Raw genomic sequence first — 20,957 nt, 5'->3', positions numbered from 1 at the left:
TTGGCTACCCTAAGAGGGCCGCTTTTAACCATATAATTTATGAAAATAAATGTACAATAATTCACCTCAATATAAAATTAATTGCTGTGCATTTGATTATTATATTTCTATTACGTACACTGTAAAAAAAAAAAAATCGATTTTTCAGTAAAAAAAATAAAAACTAGCAGCTGAGTCGCTATAACTTCACCGTAAAATGTACGATGGTTTTTACAGCACATTACTGTAAATGTTGTTGTTTTTTTTACTGTAAAATCCTGGCAACTGAGCTGCCCGTTTTTTTTACTTTAAAATCTATTGTAATTTATACAGTGTACAATTTGATGAATAACTCGCTTTGATATAACTCAAGCAGATGTTTATTTTGTTTTAATTTTTAAAAGTTTGAAATTAATGATAGTATTATATTTGTTGCATTATTAGATAATACAGTTTCTGTTTGTCACAATGAAAAGACATCATTTGGTAAATGATAAAATGCTTTATTGACTCATATTATATCAGGACTTTGGCGGGCCGCATTAATTGATGGGGCGGGCCAAATCCGGGCCTTGAGTTTGACACCTGTGAAATAGAGGAAGTTAAAAGGCGTAATAAAGTTTCTGTATGTGAACATGAGGGAGGATCATTACATTTTTCAAGAGGAGAGTTACACCTCGCACTTTAATTTACTTTCATTTTTTAGGACGTTTAATATGAGATGATTCGACTGCGAGGTTGATAGTCGAATCAGACTCCTACAAATTAAATCGTCGAATCTTCGACTATTTGAAGACAGCCTTAAGAATAAACTCCATCGACCACTTTTGGGAAGAACTACAGCAGAGATTCAGTGACCTCACAAATATGCTTCTACATGGGTGGAATCTTTTACCAAAAGCTATTACGACTTAAAAGGGGGGACCACATTTGCTTCATTTTCACTAAGGTGTAATGGCCATGTTTCCCAATAAATATTTTTGTCCGTATAGTGTCATTTATATTCCAACCTTTTGGCAAATCTTCGGCATCTCACACTGGCGCTGGCTGATGGACTTTACATACCGAAGTAGGGCACCGTTTGCTCTGTCCTGCTGCCCTCCCCCAGAGCATGGACCCTCACGCGGGTCAAGGACCAGCCTCTATGCCCCTGCATGGCTGGAGCAAAGCACGATGAACGGAGCAAGGAATGTTGGGAGTTTCCTGCAGCCTGCGAATGTTCCATGTTCAGGGGGGTTTATGAGTCGTGCAGATGCTGCAAGTCATACTGACCCTTGTACCCCTTCTTTACCAATTACAGAAGCATGGAAGGCATGGCTGTTTGCCATCATCTTTGAACATATTTGTATTTATGCACATTCCTGCCCTGTAAGAGTTTTTCACAGTATTATGAATAACTACAGTCGGGGTCAAAAGTTTACATACACTTGTAAAGAACATAATGTCATGGAGCACATACTTGTTGGTCACAAAAAACATTCATGAAGTTTGGTTCTTTTATGAATTTATTATGGGTCTACTGAAAATGTGACCGAATCTGCTGGGTCAAAAGTATACATACAGCAATGTTAATATTTGGTTACATGTCCATTGGCAAGTTGCACTGCTATAAGGCGCTTTTGGTAGCCATTCACAAGCTTCTGGCAAGCTCCTCTTGACAATATTGGTGCAGTTCAGCTAAATTTGTTGGTTTTCTGACATGGCCTTGTTTCTTCAGCATTGTCCACACGTTCTCAATGGGGTTTAAGTCAGGACTTTGGGAAGGCCATTCTAAAACCTTAATTCTATCCTGATTTAGCCATTCCTTTACCACTTTGACCTGTGTTTGTGGTCATTGTCCTGTTGGAACACCCAACTGCGCCCAAGACCCAACCTCCAGGCTGATGATTTTAAGTTGTCCTGAAGAATTTGGAGGTAATCCTCCTTTTTCATTGTCCCATTTACTCTCTGTAAAGCACCAGTTCCATTGGCAGCAAAACAGGCCCAGAGCATAATACTACCACCACCATGCTTGACGGTAGCCATGGTGTTCCTGGGATTAAAGGCCTCACCTTTTTTTCCTCCAAACATATTGCTGGGTATTGTGGCCAAACAGCTCACTTTTTGTTTCATCTGACCACAGAACTTTCCTCCAGAAGGTCTTATCTTTGTCCATGTGATCAGCAGCAAATTTTAGACGAGCCTTAAAGGCCTACTGAAACCCACTACTACCGACCACGCAGTCTTATAGTTTATACATCAATGATGAAATCTTAACATTGCAACACATGCCAATACGGCTGGGTTAACTTATAAAGTGCAATTTTAAATTTCCCGCTAAACTTCCGGTTGAAAAACTCCTTTGGATATGACGTATGCGCGTGACGTCACGGCGGCAACGGAAGTATTCGTACCCAATGTGTCACCATACAAAAAGCTCAGTTTTCATCGAACAATTCCACAGTATTCTGGACGTCTGTGTTGGTGACTCTTTTGCAATTTGTTTAATGAACAATGGAGATTGCAAAGAAGAAAATTGTAGGTGGGATCTGTGTATTAGCGGCTGGCTGTAGCAACACATCAAGGAGTACTTACTTGGATAGCTGACGCGCTAGCCGATGCTAGCCGCCACCGCATCTTTGATCGGGTGAAGTCCTTCGTCACCCCGTCGATCGCTGGAACGCAGGTGAGCACGGGTGTTGATGAGCAGATGAGGGCTGGCTGGCGTAGGTGGAGCGCTAATGTTTTTAGCATAGCTCTGTGAGGTCCGGTTGCTAAGTTGCTAATTTAGCTTCAGCGTCGTTAGCAACAGCATTGTTAAGCTTTGCCAGGCTGAGAATTATTAACCGTGTAGTTACATGTCCATGGTTTAATAGTATTGTTGATCTTCTGTCTATCCTTCCAGTCAGGGATTTATTTATTTTGTTTCTATCTGCATTGGAGCCAGATGCTATCACGTTAGCTCAGTAGCTAAAGAGCTTCGCTGATGTATTGTCGTGGAGATAAAAGTCACTGTGAATGTCCATTTCGCGTTCTCGACTCTCATTTTCAAGAGGATATATCCGAGGTGGTTTAAAATACAAATCCGTGATCCACAATAGAAAAAGGAGAGTGTGTGGAATCCAATGAGACCTTGTACCTAAGTTTCGGTCAGAGCGAAAAAAGATACACCCTGCACTGCCTCTCTAGTTCTTCACTCTAACGTTCCTCATCCACGAATATTTCATCCTCTGTCAAATTAATGGGGTAATCGTCGCTTTCTCGGTCCGAATCTCTCTCGCTCCATTGTAAACAACGGGGAATTGTGAGGAATCCTACCTCCTGTGACGTCACGCTACTTCCGGTATAGGCAAGGCTTTTTTTTATCAGTGACCAAAAGTTGCAAACTTTATCGTCGTTGTTCTATACTAAATCCTTTCAGCAAAAATATGGCAATATCGCGAAATGATCAAGTATGACACATAGAATGGATCTGCTATCCCCGTTTAAATTTAAAAAATTCATTTCAGTAGGCCTTTAAGGTGTCGCTTCTGGAGCAAGGGCTTCCTTCTTGCACGGTAGCCTCTCAGTCCACGGTGATGCAAAACACACTGACACCTGTGTTCCAGCAGCTTCCAATTCATTACAGACCTGCTTTTTGGTGGTTCTCGGTTGACTCTTGACCATCCTGATTTTCTCTCAGCAGCAGGTGATAGCTTGCATTTTCTTCTTGATCGTGGCAGTGACAAAACTGTGCCATGCACTTTATAATTACGAACAATTGTCTGCACAGTTGCTCTTGGGACCTTAAGCTGCTTTGAAATGGCTCCAAGTGACTTTCCTGACTTGTTCAAGTCAATGATTCGTTTTTTCAGATCTGTGCTGAGTTCTTTTGACTTTCCCATTGTCGCGTTTGTAACCGAGTCTCATGACTGCATCACATGGGCCCTATTTAAATGGGCTCAGAGAAGTCAACAGGTGTCGTCAATCATAATCACTCACATGAAGTTAAGAGGCCATGCAATGAAGCTAATTTGATTTGATTGTAACTGTTCTACATCACCAAAATTGCTGTATGTGCTGTATGTATACTTTTCACACAGCAGATTTGGTCACATTTTCAGTAGACTCATAATAAATTCATAAAAGAACCAAACTTCATGAATGTTTGTTGTGACCAACAAGTATGTGCTCCAATCACTCTATCACAAAAAAATAAGAGTTGTAGAAATGATTGGAAACTCAAGACAGTCATGACAGTATGTCCTTCACAAGTGTATGTAAACTTTTGACCACGACTGTATATGAGTATATCATTAGGTGTGTTTAACATAACTGAAAGAGAACTTGGCATGCATAGCTTCAAAGAACAAGTTCCAAGCAAATATGTGCGTACACACACATTGCAGCATGTGTTTCTCTTTGTTTCTCCTTTTAGACCATCAGTGACAACAGCCCCATGAAGCGCTCGGTCTCGTCTTTAGGTCACAGCAGGTCAGGCCGCAGCAGCAGAGACAAAGGAGGCCCAGATGTCTACAACATGGATCATGTCATACCGGAGGAGGAAGGTCGAGCTCCAAGACACGGGCACAGGAGGAAAGAGCGCAGCCATCGTGCCTCCGAGAGGTCGCTGTGTCGCTACACGGAGGCCGACACAGGTTGGAGGCACACAGAAACACACCCATGTTTACAAATGTTCCTATTCACACTTGGCCAGCGCAGCAGACCCGACAAATTCAAAGCAATTAGTTAACTTTTCTATGTGAATGCAACCAAATGACACCTGGGAAACAATTTAGCTGAGAATAAGTGCTTTTTTAAATTGTTTTATTATTTTTTTTTCACAAAGTATTTTTATTGTCAGTTTTCTTAATACAAACATATACACATAATAAAGTAAATAAATAACATATGAAAATAAAAATAATGAATGAAGAAGATTTTACACAGATTATCCATCCATCCATCCATCTTCTTCCGCTTATCCAAGGTCGGGTTGCGGGGGCAGCAGCCTAAGCAGGGAAGCCCAGAATTCCCTCTCCCCAGCCATTTCGTCCAGCTCTTCCCGGGGGATCCCGAGGCGTTCCCAGGCCAGCCGGGAGACATAGTCTTCCCAACGTGTCCTGGGTCTTCCCCGTGGCCTCCTGCCGGTCGGACGTGCCCGAAACACCTCCCTAGGGAGGCGCTCGGGTGGCATCCTGACCATATGCCCGAACCACCTCATCTGGCTCCTCTCCATGTGGAGGAGCAGCGGCTTTAGTTTGAGCTCCTCCCGGATGACAGAGCTTCTCACCTTATCTCTAAGGGAGAGCCCCGCCACCCGGCGGAGGAAACTCATTTCGGCCGCTTGTACCCGTGATCTTGTACTTTCGGTCATAACCCAAAGCTCATGGCCATAGGTGAGGATGGGAACGTATATTGACCGGTAAATTGAGAGCTTTGCGTTCCGGCTCAGCTCCTTCTTCACCACAACGGATCGATACAGCGTCCGCATTACTGAAGACGCCGCACCGATCCGTCTGTCGACCTCACGATCCGCTCTTCCCTCACTTGTGAACAAGACTGAGGTACTTGAACTCCTCCACTTGGGGCAAGATCTCCTCCCCAACCCGGAGATGGCACTCCACCCTTTAAAAACAAAATACGTACAAAGAGGCTTACATATATCAGTTGAATGTCCACTTTCATCAATCACATCAATTATGCCAAGACAGGTACTTCTTAGGGGGGGTTGACTACAGTTTCAGGTATTCCAAGATAGGTCTCCACACATCACAAAATGTATGTAAATTACCAGAAATCTCATATCTCAGTTTTTCAATGTGGAGGATTCCCACTAGCTCCCTCAACCAGACTTCAAACTTAGGTGGTGAGTCAGATTTGCACACTCTCAAAATGCATCTTTTTATGACCATACCATAGGTCACCACTAGGGACGTCCGATAATATCGGCCTGCCGATATTATCGGCCGATAAATGCGTTAAAATGTAATATCGGAAATTATCGGTATCGTTTTTTTTATTATCTGTATCTGTTTTTTTTGTGTTTTTTTTTTGTTTTGTTTTTTTTATTAAATCAACATAAAAAACACAAGATACACTTACAATTAGTGCACCAACCCAAAAAACCTCCCTCCCCCCATTTCTTTCTGTTATCAATATTCTGGTTCCTACATTATATATCAATATATATCAATACAGTCTGCAAGGGATACAGTCCGTAAGCACACATGATTGTGCGTGCTGCTGGTCCACTAATAGTACTAACCTTTAACAGTTAATTTTACTCATTTTCATTAATTACTAGTTTCTATGTAACTGTTTTTATATTGTTTTACTTTCTTTTTTATTCAAGAAAATTGTTTTAATTTAGTTATCTTATTTTATTATTATTTTTAAAAAGTACCTTATCTTTACCATACATGGTTGTCCAAATTAGGCATAATAATGTGTTAATTCCACGACTGCATATATCGGTTGATATCGGTATCGGCTGATATCGGTATCGGTAATTAAAGAGTTGGACAATATCGGATATCGGCAAAAAGCCATTATCGGACATCCCTAGTCACCACTGTGCTAACATTTCGACCCATCTTGTCTAAAGTGTTAGAAAATGCCAAGCAAATCAGTTTCAGGGTCAGGATCTAGATTTACCTTAAGTACATGAGAATACCACCTGAAAATCGAACTCCAGAAATCTTTAATCTCGGGGAGTAGCCAAAATTGGTGTGCAGGTGTGCCATCTGATCTCTTGCATCTTTCACACAAGGGGGAAGTTTGGGGAACGATTGTATGCAACTTAACCTTCGAGTAGTGTAAGCTGTGTATAACTTTGAACTGAATCTGAGTTTGGAGATCAGCTTTGCGTGTGCCATCAAGTTTGCACGTGTTTTAGTACACGCAAACCTTTCGCAAATCAGGCCCTTAGTGTTTTCTCGTGTATGGCCAACAATCGAATTAGAAATAGTGCATTTAAATATGGGTGTACTGATCCGATATTGATATCGGATATTCGTCCGTCAGTAACAAAACAAGTCTCAGATTATATCGACTTGCATCTAAAATCTCTGATACAAGCAGTCCTGCAGCGCGTTTACTTGTGCAACGCTCTAAAAGCCAGTTCACATCTAAATGTCTTCAAATAAGCACAAAAGATTTGTCTTTTTTTGTATTTTACCAAAGTAATTTACTAAAAGTAAACATGGCAGGCTATATGCTACTAAGAGCTAGCAACAGCTAAGCACACAATAGCACACAAGCTAACATACTGTAACTAATAACTGCCCTTAACAATTTTGCAGTCTAAAACACAACATGTGTCAATATAAACAAGTATCAAAATTAGGGATGTCTGATAATGGCTTTTTGCCGATGTCCGATATTCCGATATTGTCCAACTCTTTAATTACCGATACTGATACCGATATCAACCGATACCGATATATACAGTTGTGGAATTAACACATTATTATGCCTAATTTGGACAACCAGGTATGGTGAAGATAAAGTCCTTTTTTTTTTAATTAATAAAATAAAATAAGATAAATAAATTAAAAACATTTTCTTGAATAAAAAAGAAAGTAAAACAATATAAAAACAGTTACCGGCACATAGAAACTAGTAATTAATGAAAATGACTAAAATTAACTGTTAAAGGTTAGTACTATTAGTGGACCAGCAGCACGCACAATCATGTGTGCTTACGGACTGTATCCCTTGCAGACTGTATTGATATATATTGATATATAATGTAGGAACCAGAATATTAATAACAGAAAGAAACAACCCTTTTGTGTGAATGAGTGTAAATGGGGGAGGGAGGCTTTTTGGGTTGGTGCACTAATTGTAAGCGTATCTTGTGTTTTTTATGTTGATTTAATTAAAAACAAACAACAACAAAAACGATACCGATAATAAAAAAAACGATACCGATAATTTCCGATATTACATTTTAAAGCATTTATCGGCTGATAATATCGGCAGGCCGATATTATCGGACATCTCTAATCAAAATGTATATTTGCAAATACAAATAGCCTGATCCACTGAGATTCATATAACACACACTAAACAGTATGTGCAAACTATAAAATTACTATTAATGGGCATGTTGTGTGTGGGCCACAGATGGCCCATATGCCACACTTTGGGCACCCCTTCTGTAGAAGTTTACTGTTTATGGCCACTGTAGTATATCTTAGTACAGTAGTATATTTCTTCATCCTTTGGTTACATATGGGACGCATGTCACATGGTTGTTATGTCAGTGCCAGAAGTAGTCAAATCAGTTGTTCACCTGGAGGGTTTTTCCTGTTTTTCCTAAAGAGGGGATTAACGGGGAAGTCGTTCTTTGCCGCCGACTTCTTTTATCATATACAGTAAGGGTGTAACGGTACGTGTATTTGTTTTGAACCGTTTCGGTACGGGGGGTTCGGTTCGGTTCGGAGGTGTACCGAACGAGTTTCCACACGGACACATTAAGTAGCGCACCGCACGTTGTGTAAACAATGCACACTGAGGCACAACACACGGCATGCTAGCAGCGACCTGGCTACTACAACATGTAAAATCCAGAGCTGGAAGACCCTCTTGCCTCGTTAAGATCTCCCGTTTGGGAACATTTGGGCTTTGCGGTGCGATACAACAATGGATAACATCACTTCAACGAAGAGAAAGACGAACAAACACAGCTCCCACCGCATTCAAGCAGCTTCTCCTCGGCGAGTCAGGCAGGGCTAAAGCAATAACAAATGCTGTTGGTGTTATTATAGCAGCAGATTTAAGACCGTATTGCATTAAAAACTAGATTTTGACCCACTTCTATGGTGGAAGAACAATAAGCCCATTTATACTCTTACTGCCAAGTTAGCCAGGCACTACCTCGCCATACCTGCTAGCTCTGTGCCCAGCGAAAGGGTATTTTCCACAGCTGGAGACATTTTAACTGCAAGCAGGTCTACTCTTTCTGCAGACAATGTGGATAAACTGATTTTTCTGGCAGAAAACATGAAAATTGAGTGAAAGTCACCAGGGTTAAAGGCTGGGGGGGAAAAAGAAAAATTAATCTGAGGCTGAGTTGACTTGAAACTGTTTAATCTTGCACTTTTTGTATCTACAAGAAAATGTTTGTCATTTTATTTAATAGGAGCAACAACTTGAATCAGTTTAATGTTGCACTTTATATGTGGAAATGTTGCACTTTAAATATAGAAAGGTTTTTTTAAGAAACCAATTCTGAGCCTTATCTTATTTAGTTTTTATTTTATATATGTTGACTGCATTAACCCTGGCAATCGACCCTGTGTGTATATGTATGTTATTGTTATGCTTAGCATTCATGACTGCCTGCTGTTGCACTGATCAGCCTAGTGGTGGATCACACACAGAGCTATTTTAAAGCAATGTTAAAAGGATAAAGCCATTGTTTACAAATGTTGGTAAATAAATAACCATAAAATAAAATAACTTTGAACATGTCACGAGGGAGGTGCTGGACATTGAGTCCGAGTGGACCATGTTTCGCGCCTCTATTGTCGAGGCGGCTGATTGGAGCTGTGGCCGCAAGGTAGTTGGTGCCTGTCGTGGCTGTAATCCTAGAACCCGTTGGTGGACACCGGCGGTGAGGGATGCCGTCAAGCTGAAGGAGTCCTATCGGGTTCTTTTGGCTCATGGGACTCCTGAGGCAGCGGACAGGTACCGAAGGGCCAAGCGGTGTGCGGCTTCAGCGGTCGCGGAAAAACTCGGACATGGGAGGAGTTCGGGGAAGCCATGGAAAACGACTTCTGGACGGCTTCGAAGCGATTCTGGACCACCATCCGCCGCCTCAGGAAGGGGAAGCAGTGCACTATCAACACCGTGTATGGTGAGGATGGTGTTCTGCTGACCTTGACTGCGGAAGTTGTGGATCGGTGGAGGGAATACTTCGAAGACCTCCTCAATCCCACCAACACATCTTCCTATGAGGAAGCAGTGCCTGTTGAATCTGTGGTGGGCTCTCCTATTTCTGGGGCTGAGGTTGCTGAGGTAGTTAAAAAGCTCCTCGGTGGCAGGGCCCCGGGGGTAGATGAGATCCGCCCGGAGTTCCTTAAGGCTCTGGATGCTGTGGGGCTGTCTTGGTTGACAAGACTCTGCAGCATCGCGTGGACATCGGGGGCGGTACCTCTGGATTGGCAGACCAGGGTGGTGGTTCCTCTCTTTAAGAAGGGGAACCGGAGGGTGTGTTCCAACTATCGTGGGATCACACTCCTCAGCCTTCCCGGTAAGGTCTATTCAGGTGTACTGGAGAGGAGGCTACGCTGGATAGTCGAACCTCGGATTCAGGAGGAACAGTGTGGTTTTTTTTCGTCCTGGTCGTGGAACTGTGGAACAGCTCTATACTCTCGGCGGGGTCCTTGAGGGTGCATGGGAGTTTGCCCAACCAGTCTACATGTACTTTGTGGACTTGGAGAAGGCATTCGACCGTGTCCCTCGGGAAGTCCTGTGGGGAGTGCTCAGAGAGTATGGGGTATCGGACTGTCTGATTGTGGCGGTCCGTTCCCTGTATGATCAGTGTCAGAGCTTGGTCCGCATTGCCGGCAGTAAGTCGGACACGTTTCCAGTGAGGGTTGGACTCCGCCAAGGCTGCCCTTTGTCACCGATTCTGTTCATAACTTTTATGGACAGAATTTCTAGGCGCAGTCAAGGCGTTGAGGGGAACCGGTTTGGTGGCTGCAGGATTAGGTGTCTGCTTTTTGCAGATGATGTGGTCCTGATGGCTTCATCTGGCCAGGATCTTCAGCTCTCACTGGATCGGTTCGCAGCTGAGTGTGAAGCGACTGGGATGAGAATCAGCACCTCCAAGTGCGAGTCCATGGTTCTCGCCCGGAAAAGGGTGGAGTGCCATCTCCGGGTTGGGACGGAGATCTTGCCCCAATTGGAGGAGTTCAAGTACCTCGGAGTCTTGTTCACGAGTGGGGGAAGAGTGGATCGTGAGATCGACAGGTGGATCGGTGCGGCGTCTTCAGTAATGCGGACGCTGTATCGATCCGTTGTGGTGAAGAAGGAGCTGAACCGGAAGGCAAAACTCTCAATTTACCGGTCGATCTACGTTCCCATCCTCACCTATGGTCATGAGCTTTGGGTTATGACCAAAAGGACAAGATCACGGGTACAAGCGGCCGAAATGAGATTCCTCCGCCGGGTGGCGGGTCTCTCCCTTAGAGATAGGGTGAGGAGCTCTGCCATCCGGGAGGAACTCAAAGTAAAGCCGCTGCTCCTCCACATCGAGAGAAGCCAGATGAGGTGGTTCGGGCATCTGGTCAGGATGCCACCCGAACGCTTCCCTAGGGAGGTATTTAGGGCACGTCCGACCGGTAGGAGGCCACGGGGAAGACCCAGGACACGTTGGGAAGACTATGTCTCCCAGCTGGCCTGGGAACGCCTCGGGATCCCCCGGGAGGAGCTGGACGAAGTGGCTGGGGAGAGGGAAGTCTGGGCTTCCCTGCTTAGGCTGCTGCCCCTGTGATCCGACCTCGGATAAGCGGAAGAAGATGGATGGATGGATGGAAATAACCATAAAATGTATATTTTGTTGTTTTCTTACTGTACCGAAAATGAACCGAACCGTGACCTCTAAACCGAGGTACGTACCGAACCGAAATTTTTGTGGACCGTTACACCCTTAATATACAGTATTACTGCCTTTGCGCATGTCAATGTTTACTTTTGTACGCACATTAAATCAACGCAAAATCCGTACTTTGGAGCTATGCTCACAGAATCTATTATTTGGCTATAATTTCTGTCGCAGGCCAGCAATGATAGTCGTGGTTGAGGCACAGTTGTTTGATGTTGAATACTGGCAAATGGCCGGTGCGTTGCAACAGTCAGCCTAATGCATTGTTGCAGCTCGATGATTTTTGTGCACGTCATGCAACGCGTTTGTGAGATGAGAGGGGTGTCCTGACGTTACGTGAGACTGAAGAGAGGCGAGGCGTGTTCAGGGGTTAAAATGCGTGCATGTGTGCAAGTGTGTTTCTGTATAGTATCTCGAGCCGTGTCCATGTGGTGACATCAGTTACGGTATTTTGAGAGGTGAAGTCAGACTAAGTAGGACATCACAGAAGGCCTAGGTGGGAAACGGACGGCCCGCCACTGAAAATAATAAATGTTTGATTTGTGCTAATATGGTATTGGTTAATATTAGTATCGGCCAATGCTCAAGGTAAGAATACATAATGTTGGATATAGAGAACATACAAATCCTTTATTTATTGAATCAAAGATACTGAAATTCCACAACATAGTGAATTTGCAAACAGCTAAAATTATACACAAAGCAAACTATAACCTGCTACCCGAGAATATACAACAATTCTTCTCAACAAAAGAGGAGAAATATAATCTTAGAGAAAAATGTACTTTAAAACATTTGTATGCACGTACAACACTTAAGACCTTCAGTATATCTGTATGTGGAGTTAAATTATGGAAAGTACAAAGTACAAAGAAGAAGAACCATGATAAACATTCTGAATTTATTTCATTCATCCATTCATTCATTCTCAAAATAATCTTACTCATCTCATCATAGGAAATATAACTTACTTCACCAATTATGATTTATTTATGTATTTTTATTGAGATTAATTATGGAGTATATTGTGAATAAATTGAGAACAGGAAGTGAACAAAAGTTTTAGCAACTGTTATGTAAAAGAAAAGGGGTAGGATTAAATAAGCTTTGCTTCTTCCTACTCCTTTTCGAACATGTTGAAAAGAGAAACTGGAAATTGTGATGTATCATGTTGTATGCTTGCATGTTCGTAATAAACTCAAACTCAACTCAACTCAACTCAAGGATATTTGACTAAATTAGTTTCCAAAAGCAAAACTGATATACTTTTTTGTTGGTTCAGTTTTTGGTTACATTTTTATTTCTTCAACAAAGCCTTCAGTTTGTTTACGGTAGACAATATGTGGGGAAAAAACAGAACAGTAACCCTTTATCCATGTAAATTTTCCGTAGATTGCTTATTTGGTCACTGGCCTCTTTGTAAATTCATCAATAATTTGTGCATACTCCAGCTATATATTTGCAGTACTTAAGTCCACCATCTTGTTTCGGCACAGACATTAACACCACCACCCAGTCAGGTGACCTGATGTCCAAGGACCGGGATCGAGACCGAGACCGCGGTCGCTCCAAAGACCGCAAACACCATCACCACCATCATCACCATCACGGTTCAGTGGACAAAGAACGGTACGCCGCCGAGCGAGGAGGCGACTACGGCCGCAAACACTCCCGCGACAGAGAGCCCGACCGGGAGAGGGAGCGAGAAAGGGACCAGCGCTGGTCGCGATCCCCCAGCGAGGGTCGTGACTGCATGACGCACAGACAGGTGGGCTTTTGGGTTATTTGACAACGGTAATATATTGTTGAACGATCATGTACGTGTACATACTGAAAACATGCAAACACAAGTAACCATTTGTTTATGAGCTGTATCATTGTTTACTTGTATTTGTGTGTCCAGTCACAACATTAGGCGCAGGTCCAAATACATTATTGGATCTATTTTTATTGTGTAGCTAATGTTGTGACGGGTGAATGTACTTTCCATACAGATAATATTCAGATTATTCAACATATATATGAAAAACCCAACAAATATGCATTACTATGTATATTTGTGCACTGGAATGCTCTCCCCTCTCCCCTCACTCCCAATGCATTTTCCAACATAATTTGTTTTTAAACAGAACAAAATGAGTTACACCCTTTAACAATTATTTTTCAGATTTTACATCCAGTAAAGGATCAAAAAATATGTACTGTATATTTATATTTATTTAACTAACTTTAGTTAGCATTTGGTTACTTAAGTTGTTGGTTTTAGTTCTGAGTTACATTTTTGTGTCAGGTGAAAGATTGATAAGTGGCTGATCCCTAGACTTAATAAGTATTAATTGCAAGCCGTATACAGTGGAACCTCAATTTACGAACTTAATTGGTTCTTGGACACGGTTCATAAATAGAAAAATTTGGATATTGAAGCGAATTTCTACATAAGGAACAATGTAAACATTAATAATGGATTCCATCGTCATCGAAAGTTCACATTTTAGCAAAGGTTTGAACACTTTGAACACAATATAAAGCGCTCAACAGTCCTCATATTCAGCCGCCCTGCAAACACGCACACATATTGTCACTAGGCCTGTGGTGCACTCACAGTTTGAAACTACAAAACTTCAACAGCCAGGGCGCTACAATGATTAGGAATAAAAAATAAAATCCACTTTAGCTTGTTGGTTAATCTTCTTGGCATGCAGCGAAGTGACGAGGGAAGTGTTGACAACGCTGTGGATAGTTCCTGGATGTTTCAAACCACACATCGCTTGCCCGTTGCTTTTTTTTGGCTCATGTGGATCCAGCAAAAATGCTGTAAAAAGGCTAAAGAAGCAACAACACCGCTCTGCTGACTGAATGAGCACCGGAAATCGATCAACCCGCCCACAACGGGTGTGCTGCCGGGCACAAAATGGCTGCACTGCAAGCACGCAGTGGGTGATTGAAACGGTCGTACACTAAGACAAAGTTCGTACAACAAAGCACATTTTTATTTGGTCTGTGATTGATGAATGGAAAAGTTCGTATCATGTGGGGTTCATAAATCAAGGTTCCACTGTATAGAGTTTATGGATATATTTTATGCATGGTTCAACTTCTACTGCTCCAGAAATCAACCCTTTTTCCTCCTCTCCTTGTCTTCTCTCCTCTGCATGGCACATGGTTGATTTGTCATCATTTTCATCCTCATCCTCCGCACTGATACGTTCCCTACTTTCGTGATCACGTGTGCTTTTATTGTGCCCTGGCTTTTCCGTCTTCATCTTCTCCCCCTTGTCGCTCCTCATCGTCCATCCTTGACTTCTGTCGCTGAATTTGTGGTTCGTGCTTTTTATTTGCCTTATTTCACTTTTCGTGTAGGGCAGTAGTTCGGTCAGTGGAAGTCCCGTTCCATCGACCTCCGGGACTAGCACGCCACGTCGGGGCCGCCGCCAGTTGCCTCAGACGCCCGCGACGCCCCGCCCCCATGTTACGTACTCCCCCGTAGTCCGTAAGGCCGTGCCCTCACAACCCGCCGGGCCGCAGGGACGGGCCCCGGCCCCGGCACCCCGGCGGTTATCTCCCGATCCCCCTCAAGGCCAGGTTCCTCTTGCTGGCGTCCCGATGACTCACCATGGCGCGCCCCGCCAGGGTCATCACCCCCCGCTTCGCTGGGGGGACACAGGTGGAGGCTCCATAGAAGGGGACGGCTGCTTTTATAACCAAAATTACGCGCCCACACATGAACCAGTCAGCAACCCCCACCCACATCCTTTAGCGAGCCACACACTGCCGCCTCCTCCCCAACCACAGCCACACCCTGTAAACAACCCGCACCCTCACCCTTTGCCGCCTCACCCGCAGCCAAACCGTATCTCACCTAGGACCGTCCACCACGCACCCCCTTCTACTGCCCCTCTTCAGGGCCAAGTGCAGCCGTCTGCCCAGCGCCGTCTTCCCAATGGCTACCGCTCTTCATCGCCCTCCACACATCTCCAAGGACCCCAACATAGTGGGCCTCACAAGGTCCCGCCCCCGGGGGCACACCCTAGAGGACCCCGCAAGGGCCTGCATGAACCCTATGGGGAGAAGCAGCAGGACGACTGGTGCTAGCCTCTGGGGATGTGGGAGTGACGGAATGCAGTACTTTTATAAACACTTGGAATGTTCCGGAAATGCTGGTCTTGCTGAGGCATCTGAATGAAATAATTAAATATTTCCCCCAAAATATAGAAGAGGTACCAAACTTCATCACTTGACAAACTCACACTTACTTTTAAGGATGCAAGAAGTAGGGGCGATCGACACTTATGCTTCTGTGTCTTAAATTCTGCCTCTGGTCAAGAGCTACAGCCACTTACAAGATGTCAAGAGTTGCGACTCAATTAAAAAGCAAAATAAATAAAAAAAACAGACAAAACATTTTTTTTTTTTTTTGCTTCCTAAAGCTAACTTATGTTAGCTTGGAAGAAGAGGAAGTCACTTCCAAGCCTCCCAGCCACCTGTTGAATATTGATGAGTTTTATCATCTGTGTTTTTAAATAAGAACAACAAAAAAAACTTCCGGAAGTGGGTGGGACGGACAGAACGGGATGATGTTTACCCTTGAAGTCCTTAACCCCCACCCGGGGAACAATACACACCACACCATCCTCTCAGTGGCGATGAAGGGTTGAACCACCGAACCAGATTTCTGCAGCATTTCTTCTTCTTCTTCTTCTTCTTGGATACACTGAGGCTTGAATCTTCTGTTGCACCCCCCCACACAGATTTTTTAAGACTTGTAAACCAGTGCAATCCTGCATGAATGATTGAAAAAAAAAAAAGAAATGACAATATTAGCATTAATGAGAATCTACTATATGTAGGAAGGAGGTCATTCTCTCCTTCCTTCTTGTTGTAGCCTGTAGGTTTCTCTCCCTTTTTTTTTTATACCGGCATTTTTGTTCCCCCCTCCCCCACATGACATTCCTCTTTTTATAACCTCATTTTCACTCCAGTGACAGGAAGTCATAGACAGAAGTGATGTGTGTCGTCGTACGTGACAAAATGACTTTTGGCTTGCTCGTCTCTCTATGTTGTGTGCCAAATGCCTGCCACTCATAACAGATAGAAATGCACTTCTTCTCTTTCTTTTGGCGGCGGTGATCTTCGAAAGATCAACTGGGAAAGCAGGGTAAACACGGACAAGCGTGACGTTAACGGAAACATTTTCTGAGGTCTTCCAGAGGGAACGAGACCGGTGGGAAAGTGAAGAAAGGAGAGAAACGCTTTGTTTTCTTTGACCATAACAGGGGAGAACATAAACAAACTAACTCTGGGTTGCACCTCTTACCCATTGCATTGTGGGAGATGATCTTGGGTGGTCATTGGTGGACTGCGGTTATTTGAATAGAGGCGTTATTAGAACAATAATGTTGATTTATGGCTGGCATGGCCAGCAGTACGTCGAACGTCGGCCAAGGCTGCCCTTTTGTCACCGACTCTGTTCGTCGTTTGGACAGACTTTCTAGAACAGTGGTTCTTAACCTGGGTTCGATCGAACCCTAGGGGTTCGGTGAGTCGGCCTCAGGGGTTCGGCGGACCCTCCGCCACGGAGGTCGAGACACACCCGACTCATTGTGTAAATAAAAACTTCTCCCTATCTGCGTATTATGGATACGGCAGCAGCAGAAGTCACACTGATTTGCAGGTGTGTCATTTGTTGTGAGTTCATGCACTGTGTTGGTTTTGTTCTTTGAACAAGGTGATGTTCATGCACGGTTCATATTGTGCACCGGTAAAAAAACATATAACTTTGTCTTGAATTTGAAAAAAAATATATATATATTTTTCACTAAAAAAGGGTTCGGTGAATGCGCACATGAAACTGGTGGGGTTCGGTACCTCCAACAAGGTTAAGAACCACTGTTCTAGAAGAAGAAGTTGTCCAGTTCAGGGGTTTTGGGTTTAGGGTGAGGTCTTGAGGGGTGGAGAAATTCAAGTATTTTGGGGTCTTGTTTACAAGTGAGGGAAGTCAAGAGCGTGCGATCGACAAGCGTAGGGCTTTTTGTGGACATAAACAAGATTTTGTTTGTGTCCCCATTTCGGTCTTTAAGGCCCCTTCTACACTAAGCCGGCTTAGTAGGCTTTGTTATCCAGGGTAGATCCCACCTAACCTTACCCTGGTCCACACACGCACAATGGTCGTTTAAGACGCGACCTAGTATGCATGCGCGGAAAATGTGCACGTCATAGTCACCTCCAGTGTTGCTTTGTGTGCAAGTTGTTAAATTAAATTTAACTTATCTGAACAATATCCAGTGTTGTGGTATTTCAATTAACTGGAATCCAGTGGGCTGTGGGGCCCTATTGTAGTGAATCACACCTGAGCCATCATAAATTAATCAAATCTTTAATGGACATGTGAAAGTAAACAATGTGACAAAGAACATTTTACAACAATCAATCTCGGGATCTAGATATCTGGTCAGGACACTCCTCACTCTTTTGCCTTCACCTTCATTGTCCATTTGTTTTTGGTGACTTTATATACTCTGGACCTAGACGTTGAGTCCGCGACATACATGGCGGACAATAACTGATACAGTCTGCTTTGCCAGTTCAAAAGCATTCGCTGTTTTCCGTAGTCTCCACTCGACGGCCAGGTAATATAAAGCACACACTACCTTTTTTATCACATCCACGGGTGCCCGCATTCTCGTTGTCTCCTCTTCGACAAATGGACAAAGTTTTTCGGTAAGTAGAATCACAGCTGACCCGGACATTCAAAAGTTCTCTTGCCGTCTGAGATGTGTAGTATCCGAAATAGCTGCAATCGCGCGTTTCCTTCACTTAAAGTATTCATGTGTGATTTCCACAAGCGTCTGTACATGTAGAAGAAGGAGAAAGACGGGCATCTTCTGGATGACTCGCCTTCATATTTCCAGTGGTTAGCTCCGGTTGTTATGAAGCTGGCTGTGGCGCGTTATTTCTGACTTCACATCCTCTCCGAACTCAGTTTGTAAACGATCAATGAGTCTATACAAAGCTAAGAGCCGGAGATTCAAGAAATACACGGCACACTTACTTATTATCCAAGGAGGGGGACCTTAAACAATAGTTTATTGTAGCTGACAAGGGGCTTAGGCTAAATAATTATTAGTTTAAGGAGTTATCCGGCTTAATGTAGACAGGGCCTAACATTACTCGTGTGACACGTCAAGGCAGGGCTATTCAACTGGCCGTTCGGCCCGACCATACCGACCCACCAGTTCATTCAAAACTTGGGAGACTAACATTTTTGAAGTACATTCCTAAAAACACCAGTGTTCCTGTTGTATAGAGGAACTTAGACCACTGTAAACTCATTGGCAAATACTTGAATTGAAATGTTTAACCTTAATAGCAAACCTAAAACAATTGGGTCCAAACTTTGGATTTATATATATAACTGAGGCGTTCCTTAAGGCACCCCTTTCAGTCCTCTCCTTTTTGGCAGTTACACATTTATTTCGTAATGTAAGTCGAGTCATGTAACTAAGGTGTTGCTGTAGCTTGTTTACTTTAGTCGCCATTGGTTCAACTTCTTTACTTATACTAGTGGTGTTCCTCAAGGTTCTATTTTAGGACCTCTCTTTTTCATCGTTTGGGCTATTCAACTGGTTCAAAAACTTGTGAGAGGCTCACATTTTTGTAGCCGATTCTTAAAAACACTAGCTGGTCTTTGACTAGCAGAAGGTCCTTAAAAACAGCAGAGCACTCTTGTAGCTCTGACAAAATAAACAGACCAAAATCAAATGTCTACTGTACTGTAGAGGACGCTGGTTCTCCGGAATATAGAAAGTAAGAGTAAAAGGGACAAGTTCGTTGTCCCGTCCTTAGCTTTCTAGAAAAGTTAGCAGCTTGTAAAGGTGACTATGTGGGTGTTATTTCATGTCTACAGGGCTATTTCTTGACAATTACAACTCAGTTCAATTAATGAGTCATGTGTTTATACTCCAGATAAAAAAGTTTATATGAAAAGGTGAAGGGGGAAAACAAAGTTTAATATCTCTTACCACAGCTTAAACTTTAATTGAAAAGTAAACAAAACACAATAATTGGGCAAAAACTATGAAAAAAAACCCAAATGTTTTTACACATTATATCGTTAGAGGAAACGTTTGGCTACAATATGAATTTAGATAGTAAGGTCGTGTTAGAAATACAATTGTAAATCTGTCACGACGGCAGCATTTGAAGCGATGCTAAAGAAGCGATTATCTCGACGGGCTTTTGCCCTAAACTAAACTACCATGATTACAAAAAGTATGAAAATGGATGGATGGATGGATGTTTACTCACCCTACAATAAAAGTTTAACTGAGACAAAGTGTAATTGTGCCCATGAAGTCATTCAGCCCATCAAAGCAGAACAAGCAAACACCTGCAGAGCACGACCACCACTAATGAAGTGACCGGTCGCCATTATTATAACACGGGCCGGCCCTGGCGCAGTTTGCAGTAATGTGGTCATAGTCTGACTGAAACTGCTGTCCCTGCGACGTGAGCTTGGATAAGCGGAATAAAATGGATAGGTGTCGTTTGCAAGTCTAGCCGAGGTCAGTCAGTCACTCCTCCAGTATTAGTTAACCCTTAAACAAGTGAAAAGATGTCCAAGAAGCCTTCTTATGGTCCAAGAAAACACTCACATGTAAATATCTCATTTCTTTCTGTGTGTGTGCCTCAAACTAACACCTTCTTTTGGTCTCACGCTTACAATTTTTAGTTTTTTTGTTTTTTTTTTAACTTTTACCTGAAGACCGATCACATGTTGACCAGAGAATGCACTGAGAAAAATAGCAAAGACAAAAAAAGAAAAAAAAGAATTGCCTATCAGTGTCTTTCCAACCTCAGCGGAATGTCACAAGTATTTTTTCGCAACACTTTCAGATAACACACAAGCTATGTAGCCAATGCTTCTTTTCTCTGTGTGTGTGTGTGCACAGTTGTATTTCTATCTTTGTGCAGCACATTCCACTTTTTTTATTCTGAGGTCTGTTTGTGTTTGCGTGAATATTGTGAGGGAGGAAGTCTTGTTGTGTGATGTGTGAATGAGGCATGCACACGTCTGATCATCCGCTGTTTTTTTTGTGTGTGTGTGTCTATGCTGCAGTGAAATCAACACCAATTAACCACACACACACACATCGTCTGCAAAAAGCAACGTATAAGCCGCAAACGGGAAGAGAAAAAAAAACGGTTTTGTTTGTTTTTTTAATACACACACACACAAAGGTGAAAAAATATCTAGCTCAAGAACTGCATGTGCTATGTGCATGCCACACTGTGGGTTATACAGTCATCTTCAGGACATAAAAGAAAAACAGACTGATGAAATAATAGATATGAAAAGAAGAAAAGATGTATAAATAGATGTTTTAAAAAAAAAAAGCAACCTTTC

General features: G+C 42.9%; 1 protein-coding gene across 14 annotated transcripts in view; it reads left to right on the top strand.

Moving 5' to 3' along the window:
- The window catches only part of cacna1aa (calcium channel, voltage-dependent, P/Q type, alpha 1A subunit, a), a 212,350-nt gene that overhangs the window by 191,161 nt on the left and 232 nt on the right, over window positions 1–20,957 (top strand). For 12 of the 14 annotated variants that reach the window (XM_062036805.1, XM_062036806.1, XM_062036798.1 and 9 more), the window contains 3 exons: window positions 4,376–4,595; window positions 13,051–13,322; window positions 14,915–20,957. The exon at window positions 14,915–20,957 is cut by the window's right edge and continues 232 nt beyond it. In XM_062036805.1, coding sequence (XP_061892789.1) covers window positions 4,376–4,595; window positions 13,051–13,322; window positions 14,915–15,646 — 1,224 coding nt within the window. In that variant the 3' untranslated portion in view covers window positions 15,647–20,957. The remainder of the gene's footprint in view (window positions 1–4,375; window positions 4,596–13,050; window positions 13,323–14,914) is intronic. The other 2 variants (XM_062036800.1, XM_062036801.1) reach the window with 2 other exon arrangements.

Source organism: Entelurus aequoreus, linkage group LG25, assembly GCF_033978785.1.
Source record: "Entelurus aequoreus isolate RoL-2023_Sb linkage group LG25, RoL_Eaeq_v1.1, whole genome shotgun sequence".
In the NCBI taxonomy this organism is placed as follows: domain Eukaryota; kingdom Metazoa; phylum Chordata; class Actinopteri; order Syngnathiformes; family Syngnathidae; genus Entelurus; species Entelurus aequoreus.
The sequence above is the reverse complement of the archived record's forward strand: the minus strand, read 5'-3'. Positions and strand labels throughout refer to the sequence as shown.